The sequence below is a fragment of the Doryrhamphus excisus genome, chromosome 3, assembly GCF_030265055.1.
Source record: "Doryrhamphus excisus isolate RoL2022-K1 chromosome 3, RoL_Dexc_1.0, whole genome shotgun sequence".
NCBI classification, from domain to species: Eukaryota; Metazoa; Chordata; class Actinopteri; order Syngnathiformes; family Syngnathidae; genus Doryrhamphus; species Doryrhamphus excisus.
The window spans coordinates 8,687,679-8,706,987 of record NC_080468.1 but is presented as its reverse complement, the minus strand read 5'-3'; the positions used below and the strand labels follow the sequence as shown (position 1 = coordinate 8,706,987).

The 19,309-nt window shown below is 40.0% G+C and overlaps 2 protein-coding genes across 2 annotated transcripts; one reads left to right on the top strand and one right to left on the bottom strand.

The window, feature by feature from the left end:
* The first annotated feature begins 433 nt into the window (after window positions 1-433).
* Window positions 434-5,677, top strand: LOC131125561 (relaxin-3 receptor 1-like). The gene is made up of 3 exons (XM_058067214.1): window positions 434-772; window positions 2,690-3,133; window positions 4,688-5,677. Exons 1-3 carry the CDS (start codon window positions 521-523, stop codon window positions 5,294-5,296), a joined length of 1,305 nt encoding a protein of 434 aa, XP_057923197.1. The 5' UTR covers window positions 434-520; the 3' UTR covers window positions 5,297-5,677.
* Window positions 5,678-12,516: 6,839 nt separating this feature from the next.
* On the bottom strand, window positions 12,517-18,961 carry sirt6 (sirtuin 6). The gene is made up of 8 exons (XM_058066837.1): window positions 18,755-18,961; window positions 18,226-18,353; window positions 16,403-16,585; window positions 15,364-15,423; window positions 15,057-15,152; window positions 14,906-14,986; window positions 14,345-14,468; window positions 12,517-13,162 (listed from the first exon to the last, which is right to left on the bottom strand). Exons 1-8 carry the CDS (start codon window positions 18,818-18,820, stop codon window positions 12,845-12,847), a joined length of 1,056 nt encoding a protein of 351 aa, XP_057922820.1. The 5' UTR covers window positions 18,821-18,961; the 3' UTR covers window positions 12,517-12,844.
* Between the last annotated feature and the right edge of the window lie 348 nt (window positions 18,962-19,309).

The window sequence follows — 19,309 nt, the reverse complement described above, 5'->3', positions numbered from 1 at the left end:
ATCACACAAATAAATTGTTAAAAAATCATGCATTGTGATTTCTGGATTTTTCTTTTTAGTTTATCTCTCTCACAGTGGACATGCACCTACGATGAAAATTTCAGACCCCTCCATGATTTCTAAGTGGGAGAAATAGCAAAATAGCAGGGTGTTCAAATACTTATTTTCTTCACTGTATATATATATATATATATATATATATATATATATATATATATAAACTGATTATTTAATCCCAGGAAGATAAAAATAATCTGCAAAACAGCAGATGTTAACGTTATTTCTTAATTGGAGCTAAATTGCGCCTCCAAATGGAGAAAAGTGGAATGCGAGGGAGTATAAAAGCCCCAGGATGGAGTCAGCATCATCGGCAGAGGAGAAGGCTGCAGCCTGACACACTCTAGTTAGCCCAGCTCTAATAAAAACTGCATTTTGCATTCATTTATCTGAAGATCACTCACCACAAATTGTAGAAGAAAGTGATGGAGATCTCTGAGCCCGCTGCACATTCTCCAAGTGAATGACAAATGGGAGTGGTAAAAGTGCGCTAAAAGTGTCTCACCGAGCCATGCAAAGCAACAGCAGCTCTTCGGCACCCTCGGGTGGGCTGAGCGTGTGTGGGGGAGAGGAGGACGACCGCGAACTGTCCAAGTTGGTCAACCCGAACGCAGCGTCCAACCTGGCAGCTTTGAACCTGTCCCTCAACTGCTGGCTGCACATCCTCTCCAAGGAGTCCTCTGCGGACCTGCACGGAGACAGCGCCAACATGGCGGTAAGTTTGGCTCCAAGATCCAAGATACAATTTTTGTCTAAATTTTATTTTCCATGTTAAATTTAAATTTACTGGATTATATCTGGATAAAACTTTGACGTGTCAATTGAGATATAATTCAGTGCATTCAGTCCAGTCAGTGTTTTTGTCAGCCAATTTTCAGTCTTTTGGACAAAATGCTTCTAATAATAATAATAATAATAATAATAATAATAATAATAATAATAATAATAATAATAATAATAATACCTGCCCTGTGATTGGCTGGTGACCAGTCCAGGGTGTACCCCTCCTCTCGCCTTAAGACAGCTGGGATAGGCTCCAGCTCCCCGGCGACCCTCGTGAGGAAAAAGCGGTAAAAAATGAATGAATGAATAATAATAATACCAAATAATGTATGTTGTAGTACTGGAAAATGGATGAGGAAAACATACAAAGAGGGACAGGATGACCCGCTTTGTATGCAAAGTGAATAATATACACATATTTTACACATGTACATATTTATTCTGCTCATCATTATGTGTTCTGACCAAATACTAGCATGTTTAAAAAAATTTAATCGGCTTAACTATCAAACAAGCAAAACAAAAATAGATTTTGATAGCATATTATTGTCATTATGGCACCCATGCAGTTCAGTTCTTTCAAATTAAAATGGATCCGTACTGCTGAGTCTGTTGTACTTGTACTTTATTACTTACTACTTTATTTATTTCTAAGCACACCATGACCTCGGTGGCACACCCTGACGGCCCACAGCTTGCAGACTCTACATACGTATGATAACAAAGCATATCAACTCCTGTTTAACATACAAACGTACTGATAGAAAATGAACACACAAAGAGATGCTTTTCATCAATGACAACACACACGACTTTAGTTTTAGTCATTGAAGAGCCATATTTCATCTTGTTTTTGTTATGAAAAAAAGCATTGTTAAAAAAACTAATTTCATCAACGTCATCATTGATGAAAACAACAGTGAGATTTTGTTCAATTTTAAATACTTTAATGTGAAATCAGGATCAAATCTGAATCAATCTTGTGATAAACGATACATATTTCATTTAGGCAGTGTTTTGGGCTAATCTAAACAGCTTAAATAAGATTGTCCATATTTCATTTATCAAATTTAAATTCTGGATGAGGGCGGCACGGCGGTCGAGTGGTTAGCGCGCAGACCTCACAGCTAGGAGACCAGGGTTCGATTCCACCCTTGGTCATCTCTGTGTGGAGTTTGCATGTTCTCCCTGTGCATGCATGGGTTTTCTCCGGGTACTCCGGTTTCCTCCCACATTCCAAAAACATGCTAGGTTAATAACTCCAAATTGTCCATAGGTATGAATGTGAGTGTGAATGGTTGTTTGTCTATATGTGCTCTGTGATTGGCTGGCCACCAGTCCAGGGTGTACCCCGCCTCTCGCCCAAAGACAGCTGGGATAGGCTCTGCATGTTTGTGAGGAAAAAGCGGTATAAAATGAATGAATGAAATTCTGAATCAGATCTGCATTGAAGACAAAGTGTATAATCTGGATTAAAACTAAGTGAACACATCTTGATCCTGGATATGCATGACAAAATCATTCATTCATTTTCTACCGCTTATCCTTCCGAGGGTGCTGGAGCCTATCCCAGCTGACTGGACTGGTGGCCAGCCAATCACAGGGCACATATAGACAAACAACCATTCACACTCACATTCATACCTATGTACAGTTTGGATTCGCTAATTAACCTAGCATGTTTTTGGAATGTGGGAATGCAGGGAAAACATGCAAACTCCAGGATGCAATCAAACTCGGGTGTGTGGCCTGCAAGCTAACCACTTACATTCAGTTCAAATCAAATGTGAGATGTTCATGTTGTGTACCACATGACCACTGTAACTAGTATGTTGGTGTGACATTCCAGGTGCGAGTCCTCATTGCTCTTGTTTACCTGGTGGTGTGTGTCCTCGGGCTGGTGGGGAACCTCCTGGCACTCTTTCTGCTTCATTTCCGCCGACGTGGTCACCACCACTCCTCCATTGACTGTTTCGTGATGAGCCTGGCGCTCACGGACCTCCAGTTCGTTCTCACCCTGCCATTCTGGGCCGTGGACACCGTGCTGGACTTCCGTTGGCCCTTTGGCAGGGTCATGTGCAAGATTGTGAGCTCGGTCACCACCATGAACATGTATGCCAGCGTCTTCTTTCTCACCGCCATGAGCGTGACCCGCTACCACTCGCTGGTGACCTCTCTGAAGATAGCCAGTCCAAGGAAGGCCGCTGCTCGAGCAAAGTGGGCCAGTATTGCTATTTGGGTAGTGGCACTGGCGGCCACACTACCGCATTCCATCTACTCTACTACAGTTCAGGTTTGTTGACCTCAGTTGCATCCATCTATCTATTTTCATACTCTTCTGGGGGCATTTAAGTACATTTTGTTGACTAGTTAAGGGGGAAAAAAACAATATGGGACAATATCTCTCTAAATCAGGGGTCTCAAACTCGCGGCCCACGGGCCAAATGCGGCCCGCGAGACGCTACTTTGAGGCCCCCACCTTGATACCAAAGTTTAATGTTGAAATGACAGCTTAAAGCTGTGTGCACACCGGACACAATTAACATGATTTTGCCCCGCCCATACTGTTACCCTACCCTGTTACCCTACCCTGTTACCCTGCCCTGTTTTGCTTTGGATTAGCAACGAAGCTAAAGGCTTATGACGCTGGGTACAAATAAATGCAGGAAATGATTTGGAATAAAAGGGAAAATACACGTCAAGATAAAGCATCTCATCAAACATGTTGTTAAAGTTACCACGCTGCTCCCAGATGGAACTGAGTACGATGCTAACTTGCTAATTGGGGAAAATTATTAAGTTTCATTAATGTTCATGTTAAACGTTAAATAACTGTTAATACTGTACATTTGAATCTGAAAAAAATAATTTCTCTACCAACTGTATGTGGTTTCTTAAGTTTTTCGTATTTGCTGTTTTATTATTATTTTACTTATTTATTACCGATTGATTTATTGTCTTTATTCTTAATTTGTTTGTTTTTTTTAATCTTATTTTGTGTATAGAAAAAAAAAATTAAGATATTTGAGAACAGTGGAATGTTTTATCAGATATTTTGGTGTGGAAAACCGGAACCAAAGTACTGAAAAAGTGTAGGGTATAGCAGAAGCAAAAGCATTGAAGATAGTTTTTTTATTGATTTTTTTCCCCAATTTTTAATAAATGCGTTTTGGGTTTTTTTTTGAAAACCTGATGCGGCTCGGCTTCACCCAGAACCTAGCTCCGGTGGCCCCCAGGTAAATTGAGTTTGAGACCCCTGTTTTAAAGAATTATGATTAGTATAGAGAGGCAACGATTAATGCAATTAATCATTATCCAATAAATCGCCAACTATTTTTGGTAATCGGTAAATGGTTTCATTTAAAAATATTTTGGTATTTGGTATTGGACCGCACTCAGTTCATACAGCTTAAGTCTTTCTCCTCCGACCCCTCCCCAGTCACCACAGGTGTGCCCCAGGGCTCTGTCCTGGGGCCCCTTCTTTTCATAACTTACCTTCTCCCCCTCGGCCATATCTTCCGCAAATTTAACATATACGCCTTAGCACTAAACTCTGGAACTCATTGCCACCAGACCTCCGTAACTCTGCCACCCTTCCCATCTTCAAATCCAAACTCAAAACTCATCTGTTCAAACTAGCTTACTCTCTCTAACTGCGTCACATGGTTCCCCACACCTATTTATTGTATGTTCTTATTCATTGTTTGTTGTCTTTTATCTTGTATTTTATATTCGTGTTTTTATATCTTCTGTACAGCGACCTTGGGTGTCCTGAAAGGCGCTTTGAAATAAAAATGTATTATTATTATTATTTGATTAATTGTTGTGATTAATTGTGTTCCTATAGGTGTCTGCTGATGATGAGCTCTGCCTGGTGAGGTTCTCCGAGTTAGATTCCGGTCACTGGGATCCTCAAGTTCTCCTCGGACTCTACCAAATGCAGAAAGTGCTTCTGGGATTTGTTGTTCCTTTGATCATCATCAGCGTGTGCTACCTCCTCCTCCTGAGGTTCATCCTGAGTCGCCGTGTAGTGTGCAGCGTATTGGGCGAGGTTTCCGCACAAAGGTCCGAAGGAGAGCAAGGCCGCCACCGCCGCCGCTCCAAAGTCACCCGGTCTGTCACCATCGTAGTCCTGTCCTTCTTCGTCTGCTGGCTGCCCAACCAGGCTCTGACCCTGTGGGGGATATTGATCAAATTTGATCTGGTGCCCTTCAGCAAAGCCTTCTACAACGCTCAGGCCTACGCCTTCCCACTAAGCGTGTGCCTGGCCCAGGCAAATAGTTGCCTCAACCCAGTCCTGTACTGCCTCATCCGCCAGGAGTACCGCACTGGACTCAAGGGGCTTCTTCTGCGGGTGTCTCGCTCCATCCGGAACATTTTCACACATGCTCTGAGGGGGAGGAGAGTGGAGGAAGCACCCCCCGGTTTGGTGATGATACACAAAGACAACATGTGATCTCGGGAACGTAATGGGGCTGTAGGGTTTTTCTGCATTAAATACTACACGCATCTCTCAAGGTGGACGTACTCTATGATAAATTGAGTTTACTGACACTGGATGACTTCCAATCAATATAGTATCAAATTAGTTTTTGTGAGTGAACTGCATCTCAAACTATTAGCAGAATAAAATTCATTCATTTTCAACCGCTTTTTCCTCACAAGGGTTGCGGGGGTGCTGGAGCCTATCCCAGCGGTCTTTGGGCGAGAGGCGGGGTACACCCTGGACTGGTCGCCAGCCAATCACAGGGCACATATAGACAAACAACCATTCACACTCACATTGGCCCAATTAATTTGGCACAGTGGCCAATTAACCTAGCATGTTTTTGGAATGTGGGAGGAAACCGGAGTATCCGGAGAAAACCCACGCATGCACGGGCAGAACATGCAAACTCTCCACACAGAGATGGCCGAGGGTGGAATTGAACCCTGGTCTCCTAGCTGTGGGGTCTGCCGCCCCATAATCAAATATTTTATAATAATATGTATAGAGAGATAAACTGCTGTGTAATGCAAACTGAAACTGCTCATTTTTTTGCTCACTTTCATGCTGGCCAGGAGCTTTTACGATTGCGTTTTTTCAAAAATGAATTAATGATCGCTGTTTCGTGGTTGACTATGGCCTGTTATTATTTTAAAAATATTGAAAGACCTGTTATAGGTAGTATGCTGGTCATAAAATGGCAGTGATATTTGTTTCTCTTCCCATTCCACATGGAAGTAGCAAGTTTTAGGCTTCATCCTTTCTTAAGTTTAGAATAAATAATTTGGAGGTTAATTAGTTACCCTGGTAGCCTGCTAATGCTTAAAGCTGCAGCCGTCTCATGTATTCCTGCAGTGATACCGCAGCTTGTGATGTAAACAAAGAATTATAGGAGTCTCAGGTGACTTTAGGGGTATCATATCATGTCAACAGTGTTCTAATAATAGTAAAACTGTATTTACAAAGTCATAGAGGTGTTTTATGCTGAAAATATTCCATTTATTAATATTGAATCCTACTAAATTAACTTATTGCAGTCAGGTCTGAAACTATTAACTGCAATAAACCAGGGATGATTGTAATTGATATTTAAAAGTTCCATGTCAGGTTCTATGGTTATTCTTCTCATTGGTACCCTTCTGCGGCATCATAAGGTGCTGTATGCCTGTTGGTACCATAGCAGGGGTGTCAAACTCAATCCCACCGGGGGCCAAAGCTCTAAGCCGACTTTAGGTTGTGGGCCAAACTGGACGCCCAACTTTGTATGTATTATTTATCCTAAAATTTTTATATTTCTGCATATTGAAAGTATTAAAAACCTTGAAACCTTGTAGTCTTTTAACATAATTGGTGAATGAAGCACACTCGTATGCATCATCAGCGCACACACACACAGATGCTGGCTTGCCAACATGACAGGATATGCACCAATAATCAAGGCTCAAAAAATAGCAGTACTGTCAAACTTTGAAAATGACTCATTAGCACTGATGAATTGATAAGTCAGCAGCCTACACAGACGAGAATGTGCATTTTTTCATGTTCATTTATTCCTGCGAGAAATTTCTACTTTCCAATGGTCTGCAGATATTTGACGATGGCTGTTTTTGGAGTGGTTGTTTGTTTCAATAAAGTTATTGTTGAGCAACCACCTCTTTGTCCTTGTCTCAATCTCCAGTTAAAAGTTCTCATGGCACTGTGAGATATGTAAACCGCCAAGGGTTTGCAGCAGTGGAATGAGCAGATTACGCATTTCCCTTCAAGTTTTGGTTTAGTTGAAACGATCCCTTTTGACTGTCTTATGCCTCATTCATTTAAAAACAGGGTGTAATAATTACACAATTTAAATTCCAATGTAGTAGTTTGTACTAGAGAAATCTCATTTCGCACATAAGCACTGTGTTTGCAAAGGTCCAAAGGGCGGGCTAACTGAATGCTAGTTTTGAAATACTTCAGCAGGCTGGAATTGACTTCCTGCTTCCGACCTGCTTTTAATATACTCCACCTCAGTCCCGACTCTTGGTACACCCACTCTGCCGTGATTGGCCACATTCCCAAGCGCTCCCAAGGACTTCCGGATATGTAGCGCCATGTTTACTAATTGATTTCATTGCATGAAACAACAATATAATTTGTTGTGGCTTTGTTTTCAGGGCATGAAGAAATCAATATTCATAAGCTAAAAAGCATAAACAAAAGCACTTTAGATTGAAAATTGTTCTGCAATATTGTTCTGCCAAACTACAGTAAACCTTGGATATATCGGACTCGGATATATCGGAAATTCGCTCACAACAGACAGATAAAAAAGAACCAATTTTTCTGTAATGCATTTCCAATAAAAATTCATTGCATATATCGGATTTTTTATAACGGATTTCGCCTATTTCGGACAAAATCTCCAGTCCCGTTCCAATGCATTTCCATTAAATTTCCCTCGCATATATCGGATGGCCGCATCGTGGCGCTCCGAAGCTAGCTGACATTCTGAGACGTTTTAAAGCAGAGGACATTTTTAATGCCGACGAAACTGGGTTATTCTGGCAAATTCTGCCAGAAAACACCCTGGGATTTATTGAATGAGATCTTAACCTCACAATTGGAAATAACGTAGGCCTGACGGGCGTAACAGGGCCTAGCTTAATTAACAATTTGTTATGCTCAGAGTCCAATAAAGTTAAATTCTCATTACCTTACGTCTCTTTTCATTGCCCAGTCCAGGTACATTGGAAACATAGTCAAGGAAGTGCCTTTTTATAACGGATAAAATCCAATTTACGCATATACCGGATATAAATCCGATATATGCGTAAAACGGACATTTTCCGGTATACGCATATAACGGATTTCGCTTATATCGGACAAAACCAGTGGGAACAATTGAATCCGATATATCCGAGGTTTACTGTATCAAAGACACTGACTTTGCTAGCATGAAGGCTAACATCTATGTCAAACTAGCTAGCTAATAATCTAAATTTAAACAGCTTTGCCTTCGCGCTTTTTCAGTGTAATAACTGTTTAGGTTTAAACAGACAAATACTGAGTAGCTGAATATTTACAATTTGACATGAAACGCACAAAAGTCCTCCAATCTCAAGTTCATCTTCAGAAGATCATGTCGGCTAGCTATTCCTCTATTTCCAAGTCCGTACGTTTTCATACCACAATTTGAGGCACAGTGCCCTCTAGTGGCGAATATGAGCGTGACTGTGTGGCAATGAATCAAGTTTTGCCCGATTAATGATAATGGTTATAAGGCCACGTTTTGTTTGACTTGTGAGGCATAGGTTTCCCGAAAAAAACTTTGTTGACTGGAATATACCGATCGATATTTGAGGCGCCATGATGTTTTTGTGTCATTTTGCACATTTACAATATAGTCCTAACCAAAAAATGCAATCACTTTTTCCTCATCACCCAAACAATGCAGTATAATGGTCGAATGCACAATGTAACGTGTTTCATTTTTAATTTAGACTTTTCCCTTCGAGCGTGAAAATTGCATTTCATTGAGCTTTTATTGTGTGACCTATCTGACCTCACACTCGTCTAATACACCAGGATTTACTGTGCCGCCAGCATACTGGACTGAAGGCAAGAGCACTGTAGCACTGTGATTTTTGTTCTGTGAAAATGTATGTAAAATAGTGACGTAAAATAAAAACACAAAACAAAAGTGTGATGAAAAGTTATCCGTCACATCAGCAGGCAGAAAACGATGAAAGGGAAGGAAAATGAGTCAAGTCGTGCTCAGAGCTATGATGTTTTCTGCTCTTTTGAAACCTTTCAAGTCAGAATATGGATCATTTTCACCTTCCCACATGTAAATACCACATATACACATATTTCAGACCCCCGCATCGCTATTGTGTGCACCATGGAGGCAATTATCTTGACAAACAGAATCACAATCATTTAGCAGAGGAGAACATGAATAGGGTCACTGATGAAATACAGCATGGGATTGATTGCTGCTCAGAGACTGTGAGTAAACCTATTGCCAAGAATCTTACAAGATATAGCTCCCGCTTCTCTATGACACTGGGCAGTATAAGCATTATAAAAAATAAATAAGTTAATGAATTATGAAGTCTAATTCTATAAACAAAAACAATTGGATTACCCTCCCTGTCAAATCACTTCATAATCTGCACAGCAGCAATTTCAATGTCAGAGCTCCTGACAGCACGTTTCAATTCCACACATTATTATTAATTCTCATCTTCAGGAATCTACTTTGTGTAGACAACCACCAGAGGAAATACATATTTCATCCCTCACATGTCAAGTTATTGGACATGGACAGGTCAGCTGAGAATTTCCCAGTCAGAGCTTTGTGGGAGTGATGAGCGTCCATGGAGGCATAGACTGTCAATCATATTTCAATTATGGGGGGGGGGGGGGGGGGGGGGGGGGGTTATTTGTTGTTTATTTGGCCCTGATACTTACACTGCATTAGATGACTACCTATCATTCCTTAAGTATCTCACATACTAAATACACAGTAAAGGCAAGAACAGATAAAAGATAAACAAACCCGCAAAAGCTGCTCTGATATGTTCCGATTTCTAAACCAAAATATGTTTCTATAGCAGGGGTCTCAAACACGCGGCCCCGTCTTGATATGAAAGTTTAATGTTAGTGCGGCCCGCGCAAGTTTGATATGGATGCTGTATGGCAGAGGTAGGGAACCTATGGCTCGGGAGCCAGGTAGGGCTCTTTTAATGACTGTATCTGGCTCTCAAGCATTTACCACAATAAAAATGTATGTTTGCTAACATTTTAAAGTAAACATCACAGAAATCACTGTTAAAAATATTAAAAATCAACAACTTTCTTATGCATTTTAATCCGTCCATCTATTTTCTACTGCAATACGGCCGACCATATCTATCTTTCCTGATGATATTTTCCAGGTCAAACACCAAAACTCGATTATTACTGGGTAATGCGGTAGTCTACCTCGGTCATTAAGATGTAAATGTAAACTTTCCTCCTTTAGTCACCTAGCTAAAGCTGCAGAACTAAGCCTTCTGGCAAAGATGGCCAAAAGAATGAAATACGTGTACTGAATACGGTTCAAAACTATGCAGTAGCAGAAGTTGCATTAATGGCAGCAAGTATTTGATTTATTATTAGACACTGCGCTGCTCACGAAAGTGTGCTGGCCACACCCCATTGGCGTGGGGTAGTGTGCCTGGTCTACATAATTAGAGCCCATTATATCTAAAACTGTTGGTCCTACATAAAAATGCACACATTTTATTGCATTCAATGTTTAAAAAAATGTATATGGCTCTCACAGATACACATTTTAAAATATCTGGCCTTCATGGCTCTTGTAGCCAAAAAGGTTCCCGACCCCTGCTGTATGGTATCATGTACCCAGAAAAAATTATTACGTTTGATTAATGTTCATGTTAAAGGTTAAATAACTGTTAATAGTTATCCTCCCTATCCATGTGGAAGTGGTAGGTTTTTGGCTATTTAAGTTTAATGGAAATAACTTGAAGGCTACCGTTTAGGTCGCTAGCTCTCTAGTTTGCGAGTTAGCATGTGTCTCAAGACCCTGCAGTTGCGCAATATGTTGTAAATAAAAAGAGTATAAATGTGACTATAGTCGTGTTTTGTCATGTTACAGGGCTCTAATAATGCTTTGTTCATTTTAATCTGAGAAAAATAATTTGTCTACCCACCAACTATATGTGGTTTCTTAAGTTTTTATTATTTGCCGTTTTATTATTATTATTATTATTATATTTATTTATTACTGATTGATTGATTTTCTTTATTCTTGATTTGTTTATTTATTTTTCATCTTATTCTGTGCAGAAAAAAAAATTAAAATATTTGAGAACAGTGGAATGTTTTATCAGAACTTTTATTGTAGAAAATCGGAAACGGAACCAAAGCACTGAAAAAGTTTGTATATTTTTCTGTTTTTTATAAATGCGTTTTTTTTTTTTTTTGGAAAACCTGATGCGTCCCAGCCTTGCCCAGACCCTAGCTCCAGTGGCCCCCAGGTAAATTGAGTTTGAGACCCCTGTTCTATAGGAAATAATGAACCTAGAAACATCCAATCCTGTTTCCCAAGAAATTACTCAGCACATCAGATGTGACCTGGTGAATGCATCAGAGATGAAAGGGAGTCTTCCTATTGAGTTTTTAAGACCACATTGCTACGTGCTGTTTCTTTACAGCTTCAGTGATGGTAAATGCACTTTCAATTTGGGCTAGTAACAGTAACGTGGAAGAAAGAAGAAAGTCAATGCAAACTCCAGTTTCCAAAGTCAACAACAATGTCAACCACCATAGTCAGGTGCCAGAAGATTTGGACTGCCAACAGCTTCACTCGGTGCACAAGTATCAGTCACATTGCGTGAAAGCAAGGGGAACATAACACACTCTTCTTAGGAGAAGGCCTAATCCCCAGTTTTAGTAATGAATACAAATGCAGTGGTTAATGTTTGTTCCAGAATGTGATTGACGCGCTACAAGGCCACAGCACAATTAAAATCAGTAGATCTCCTTTTCAAGGCCATTTCTACAAATGACTGACACTAGATAAATGTCAATGTTTGTGATGATAATAAATGATAGACAGCTAAGAATCACTGCAAGCAGTGATTGACTTCTGGGAAATATGTGGCCAAACACCCTAAAAATGTGCATCGTCGCACACAAGCATCTGTGGACAAGTCATGGTAATGCTAAAAAAAAAAAAAGTGCTCTCTATGCTTTAATTGTCATTATTGCCGCATAATTAAGAGTATTGTCATGTGATATCAGCGCATAGAGGACATGTCAGCGCTGACCTAAGATGTTAATGAGGTCCCATGGTAGTATAAATCATAGCATTATGTAAAATCTTGATGAATAATTGCCTTTATAATGCTGCCTTTCAACTGAAAGTAGGCCACTTCTCGCTGACAATGTGCAGACAGTAGTCTGTAAAACAAACCTATGCTACAAAGGTTGTGCTTGGATTTATTGCCAAAACACAGGTAAAATAAAAAAAATCCTCCTGGGATTAAAAAATGTAATTTAGGAACAATGGTCTATTTACAACAAGATATTGCAGTACATCATTCATACAAGGAGACGCTCAGCTGTTTGTTTACCAGAGGGCCAAAAAAATTGAACACAGTGTTAAAAATAGACATTTTAATAACATACTAACACCTCGCTGCAGCTTATTAAAAACTTTATTTATAGCCATGCGTTCTAGATTTTTAAAACCGTCATGGTAGCAGATATCTGACCGCATATCTAAGATATTTCATAGTCTTTGCTTGAGTGTCATTTTGTGAGGCTTTGAGCTGAGGAGTCTTGGTTTAAGTGGTGCTGCTGAAATGGTGGAAATCAATAAGGAAGGTTCAACCACCAAAAAGAAGTCAAAGTGTTCCAGTAGACAAAAAAAAGAGGCGACAAACTGCGTCCTCTGTAGAGCCAGTCAAACTGGTGAGCCTCTTGTGTAAAATGTTTTTGGACAGCTGGTGAGGAAAGTACCTGAGGCTATTTGTTGTCACATGCGCCCACTGGAGGATCTTCCCTCTCCTTCTTTACAGACACCGTTTCTTCTTTGATGGCGTCTGTGTCTTCTGGACATTCTGCTGTTCTCTTCCGTTCCTTCTTCACGAGTTCACCTTTGACGTTCACATCAGCAGTAAGAGCGCGCTGAGGCTTGATGTCGACAGTGCCTTCGGGTGCGGCGGTGGAGCTCTCGCACACGGTTGGCCCCTCCCACTTCGGGATGTCCAAGCCTAGACGTTCCATGAGCTGCTTCATGACCTCGTCTACGTAGCCGTGGATAAGCAAGTGTGCATGCTTGTCCTGCAAGACACACAATGGGGGGGGTAATGAACACACATTTTGGAACAATTTCATGCAAATGTCATATGAATTAAGTTAAGTTAAAGGACTCTTTTCCAGGATTTATCAGTCTCTTAATCAGAATAAGTACTACATAAGTCATGGTCTGTTCATGCTAATATACTACGTGGTCCTCGCGGTACATAAGAGTTCCGTTTGTAGACTGTGATGCAAGTCGAGTTTTAGTGCGAGTCGGATTCTATACCTAAATTAACTCCCAAGTCACCGACACTGTACACATGAGCATACAAATATGGTAATAAAAATATGAAATACAATAATTAAATGGAACTAATTACACGAAAAAGGAGAACAACTCCTTACCTTTAGTTTGTGGCTTATTGGGAGGAGGAAAGAGAAGAGGCAGGACAACAAATAAAACAATGAGATCACCGCGCTGCTTTTTTATTAGTCGCTTTTATAGGGCCATGTAGATGCTTTAACATGCTGAAGGATACCATCTTTATCCTTAATGATGGTAGTGATAGCCCAATGTTTAATACCAATACATGCTGCCAATATTGGTATGGGTTTCTCCACTCTCAGAGCTGTGTTCATTTTCAATTCCATGTGAAATGACTGCTATACACTTGGGAGACATTATAAAGTGCAAAGAGTTTTACATTTAAAAGCGATGTTATTCACTCCTTGTAGATTTGAATGAGGCACACACTATTCATCCACAGTGTGCGAGATATTATTCTTCCCCTGCGCGTGCTAAAAATACAGTAGTAGTTCTCCAGTGAGCCCTGTGTTTATGGACCAAAATTAAGTTTTTATCCAATTTATGGGAACACGTTCATAATCATGAAACACCAAAACCCAGAAAGCCGTAACCCGAGGACCACCTTTTATATACGGGGGAAATAATTGTAAAAAATGGCTGAAACTAGGGTCCCTAAAGATGGACAACAAAGCCAAAAATACACCGCCTCTATTTGATAAATAATGGCAAGTATTTAGTGTTACATTCCCCCAACACTTGCATCTGCCCTACTAATTGTCACTAAATTACTAGGTTTATAGGTTAATCTTGTATTGGGAATTACAGGTCTACCCCATCATTATTAAATTGGTTCACACTTTTGTCCGTATAGTTCCTACAGAAAATAGTTTATGCAGAAAGTGCAGGAATGAGCATACATGCTTGGTTGGCTGCAGGTTGACAATGACCACTTTCCCGCCTTTGCGTTTGGTGACGAGTGGAAGGTCTCCGCTGGGTTTGATCTGCAGGGAGGTACCCAGCGTCAGTGCCAGGTCTGCTAGTCTAGTACATGCAAAACACAGCAGGCGTTTGAGAAAATCCTAATTTAACTCGAATGGAATAACATAGTTGCATAAGCCAACACAGTAACTAAAAAGATGGACCACAATTCATTTTTTTATTTTTTAAATTCCTGGAACGTGAGTCATCTTCTTAGCCAAGTACAGTAAATGGTAATCACATATGTGATGAGTCACTGACTGAGTACATTGAGATGGAACAAACATAGTTCACTGTGCCCACTCAGCACATAATAAAACCATTACCTTGAGAAAAGCCTGAATGGAAATACAGTATTGAGATGGCAAAGGGGGACATTAAAGGACACTGATGTATCCATTAACACCAAAGAGGCTTTTTACAGTAAATATAGACTTATTTGCTGTTGAGCCCCAAGGTGGACTGTGGTTTAAGTGCATCTGGGGGAAAACAAACTTTACCTGCTTGCATTGTCTGCTTTGTTCAGATCTCTGTCGGGAAGAGCATCCTCCCAGTCCAGTATAGTACTGATGAACTTCCCTCTGTGGTCGTAAAGATGTGCTCAGCTTCTTTCATCAAAATAATAATGTGTGTGCGTGTGTGTGCATTCACCTGCAGGCTCTGAGCCCCCTGGATCGCACCACATCGCAGTATCGTCCCGTTGGCTTGAGGCCCATCACGCCGATCACTTTTTCCCTGACATACTGCCTGGGAAAGCAAAAAGTCTCACTTTGCGTCTTGAGATAGAACAGAAAATTCACACTGTTGTACAAAACAGAAAGCTATCAAACAAGCTCTCATTATATAAGAACCAAATGGCAGATTGTTTGATCAGTAACATACAATTAAATTACAAACAGTGACATTTGAAAATTTGAAAAAAATAAAACAAAATGTATAAAAGTGTGTGTTAACGTACCTTCCACACTTCTCACACTCCTCCACAAACATGTTTCCATGGAGCTCCGACAACAAATCCCTATTAGGAGCACAGACATCTGTTATTAAGATCACAGTGTGTGACGTGTACATGACAACTCTTGTTGTCAAGCTCTACGTGGATGATTGGTTCTGTCATAAATATTCTGTCATAAATATTCTGGCCAGTAGGCTTCATCACTGTGCTCCACTTGGCAGATTGCAGCAACCGTTCTCATGTTTCAATTATTTTCTCTTGCCGACGTGACAGGGTTGCGTTATTAGAAAAGGCAGAACAAAAATGGACTGGAGGGAAGCAGATGTATGGAAGTGCTTCCAGGGAGAGCAGGTATTGCATTACAGGCTGAATGGTTGGATTGAGTGGGTAATTGGATTTGCTGCTTGGGGTCAGTCCATTGCCATGGCAAAAGAAAGTTGAACCCTAACCCTGATTCTGACTTTCTATTTTCCAGAGTGTTCCTTTCACACTTTTCGGGCAGTGAAGCAGTTGAATTGGCTTTGTAAACAACATGAAAATATCATCTGCCCACATGTAAAAGAGGATGTTCCTTTTTACAATTAAATTACTGCCAAAAGCACAAACTGTATTGGACTCAAATTAAACTCCACAAAGCACATTACTGCTGTAGAATAGGAGAGACAATGTTGTCCTGCCAATATTCCACCTTCGGAGGCAGCAGAGGTACACAGCGCCTGTGTAAAACAAAATGGCGGTACAACTCCCTTCTCTTGCCTGTCATGTAATGTAATGTCACAATCTGACTGGTTTGTCTGATGTTGTAAAAGTGCACACAGATGCGACAATATCCTGCCTTTGCTGGGTTCTGTGTAAAATGAAAAGACAACATATTGCTGGATCTTCTGGGCTGCGTAAGGCGCTACTAATGCTAAAAGATATCGTGGCTATCCGGCGTATCCCTAAAACACAATGAGCATCACAAGAATGAATATATATATTTATATATATATATATTTTAATTGTTGGCCGACTTCTGCGTAATGGTACAAAGCCAAGTCACCTTGGGAAGCCGGATCGCACATGCAAGCCATCCACATTCTGGCTGATGATATACTTCAGGTATCCGGCCCGCTGGAGGCCGAGCAGGGCCATGTGAGTCAGGCTGGGCCGGGCCTCTTCAAACGTGGTGTCAAAGTGAGGTGACTCGCCCTTTTCCTCCAGTGTCCACACACCTTTTGGACCCCTGAGAGAGAATATGTTGAATATATAAGACTGCCATGATATTTTGCTTATCATAATAATAGGATCACAATATTACAGTATGTCCCACACATTCATCAAATCAAATGTTTTGCTTATTTTCTGTCTCCCACAACGTGCATAAAAATGACATACACACGCGTGAAGGCCAATTATATACCTGTATACCTGTCAGTGAACCATTTTAAAATAATTTTTAAATACTATTGTGATTTCTGTTTTCTGCAAACGGGCTTGGACTTACTATGTATTTTTCTTTTAACTTATTTTTCTCATATTTAACATTCATCCTATTTCAATTTGAGTACTGACCATAAAAAAATGAAAGAAGCAAGTGGAATGTCTTGCATCTTAAAGAAAAATGTCAATCTTTAGCTGAAGTATATGGATAATTTATGACATATCAATATCACACCTTTCTCTCGTGTAAGTAATGGGCATCTCAACTGAATACAGTGTAGTGTAAAATCCTCTGGAGGTGCTAAATTATTACAAAAATATACTATCTCCATGTCCCAGAGATGGGAATACATCACTCAATTACTCAGCTTGTGTTATTCATTACTGCTTATCACCACAGAAGAGATGCTGCATGGAGGAGCTCTGAAGGTGTGCATTCATGTGATTTGGTGATTTTTAGTAATATGAATTTTGGTCTGGGTCTTCTACGGCAGTGTTTATTAAGTATTTATTAAGCAAGAGCACATACAATATTTTACATTACAAACATCTCACAGCACACCACCAATCGAGCCTTGACTTATTCTGCTGTATGTATGAAATACAGGTAAAGTAATTTAAATTCAATACATACATACGTCATACTCGGTGGAATCACTGTGCTAGAATGTGTGTCAGCCTATCATTAGCAAAGCATTGCTGACAATCAAGCAGACAAGTCATACAATATATTAACTGGTCCAGTTTGAGCAGTAATGGTGCAGGACAAATGCTAAAACATGAATAGAGAGCAGATGCAGATGCAAATGCACATTTTCAAACATAACAGTTAGGGGCAATAAAATGCCCTGATGATTTAGCAGGCATTTTAAATGGATGATTTGTGTCAATTCTGCTTCCATTATCAAAGTGCTGTGCTGGTTTTTAAAATCTACCACCCTCGTCTGTTCAAACTATGGCACTACAAGAGAAGACAAAATAACCCATTTTAGCCACAAGAAAAAAATATTATATTCCAATTTCTGTTTTTCTTGCATTGTAACATCACAATGAAACACATTTCTTACATGTTCATGCCAAAAATGTTGTTTTATTTCTACGAAAAAAAAAACCCTGTACAAATGCAAGCTGATCCATTTCAATTCCACTGTATTTGAGACCAGTCACAAGTGCCATCTGCAACCTTTAGTTTCGATCAAGTAGGATTTTTTTTTTTTTAATCTTTTTTGTCAATCTCCAAATAAATACATGTTGACATGTCTGCACTAATACTGAAAGTCCTCCCTCACACAATGTCCACTTAGGGTGCGACTGACCATTGTTTCCACAAGAAGCTCAACAAATAAAAATAGATTTTATAAATGGGAAACTGGCATAAAGAAACAGAAAGTTAGAGTTTCAAAATTAGAATAATAAAATACAAAAAAGGTGATGATTTCTTACCTGAAATCAGGAATGCCCGCTGAAGTGCTGATTCCTGCTCCTGAGTGCACGACCATGTACTTAGATTCTTTTATAAGCTGAGCGAGGATCTCTACCTTTGCTTTCAGCTCATCTGAGTCATCAAATACCTGTTTTAACATAATGTGGGAAAAAAAAATAACACGGTTTTGGTCACAGAAGTGGTGCAAATGTGTTACAAACTACAAGAGAGTCATGACAAAAGTATGTCATGTTTTGTCCAAGTATCGTTTAGACGCCGTGTGCAGACTATACAATAGAGTTGGGACCTTGGGCATATTGTGTAGCTTTTTCTGGTCATCCCATTAAGTTTCCGCTCTTAATGTAGGAAATTAACAACCACCTTTATTTGTTTTGGGGTTTAAAAATAAGCCTGTACATTTAATTTGAAAGTATTTGTGCATCACAACTATGTAACCCACCATAAACCAATTAGGTTGCTAAAGGGCTATCTTGGCACCTAAAACCGGTTCTTCGGAATTTAATGACCCGCACTGTGGTAAAATATTACCTCTGGAAGTCCGCACACGCCCTTGTCTGCGTACGGCGAGAGACCGGCGGCATAATTCACAGACATTGCAGTTATTTGAGGAGTTTCTTTGTTAAAATTGGTTGGAAAGTCAGAAAATTTCCGCAAAGCGTCGCTTCTACTGACGTCATCACTAAGCGTCTTCTGTTTATTGGTGGGTGGCAAGATCTTTAGCGCGCATTACCGCCACCTTCTGAAAAGGAGTGTGGAAGAGAATGAGCTACTCTATATACTACTGTACACCTGCAAGTCCCGTTTTTGTTAGAAACGCAAATAAGTAAATACCATGGTCAGAGTCTAGTTGTAAAATATTGAACATTGAATCTTTTCATCTTTAAACCTACCCTCCAACACACTTCTCTTCTGTTGATACTGTCTGCATTGAGTCACGAGTGATGCATTCGGATACATTGCAATAATTACAGAAGCCCATTTAAGGCTCTCCTATCATTTTAAATGTACTGTTCAGTCCTCAGTGTCCAACTCTCTTTCTTCTTATGTCGCCTTGTCTCTGCTGGTCCTTACTTCGTCTGCAGT

Bases quoted from the DNA above. Each gene is read 5' to 3' on its own strand.
- LOC131125561 (XM_058067214.1), top strand. From the start codon at position 521: ATGACAAATGGGAGTGGTAAAAGTGCGCTAAAAGTGTCTCACCGAGCC. The intron at 773-2,689 runs GTAAGTTTGGCT...GTGACATTCCAG, and splicing joins GAGACAGCGCCAACATGGCG to GTGCGAGTCCTCATTGCTCT. The intron at 3,134-4,687 runs GTTTGTTGACCT...GTGTTCCTATAG, and splicing joins TCTACTCTACTACAGTTCAG to GTGTCTGCTGATGATGAGCT.
- sirt6 (XM_058066837.1), bottom strand. From the start codon at position 18,820: ATGTCTGTGAATTATGCCGCCGGTCTCTCGCCGTACGCAGACAAGGGC. The intron at 15,153-15,363 runs GTACGTTAACAC...TTGCTTTCCCAG, and splicing joins GAGTGTGAGAAGTGTGGAAG to GCAGTATGTCAGGGAAAAAG. The intron at 13,163-14,344 runs GTATGCTCATTC...TGTGTCTTGCAG, and splicing joins ACCTGCAGCCAACCAAGCAT to GACAAGCATGCACACTTGCT.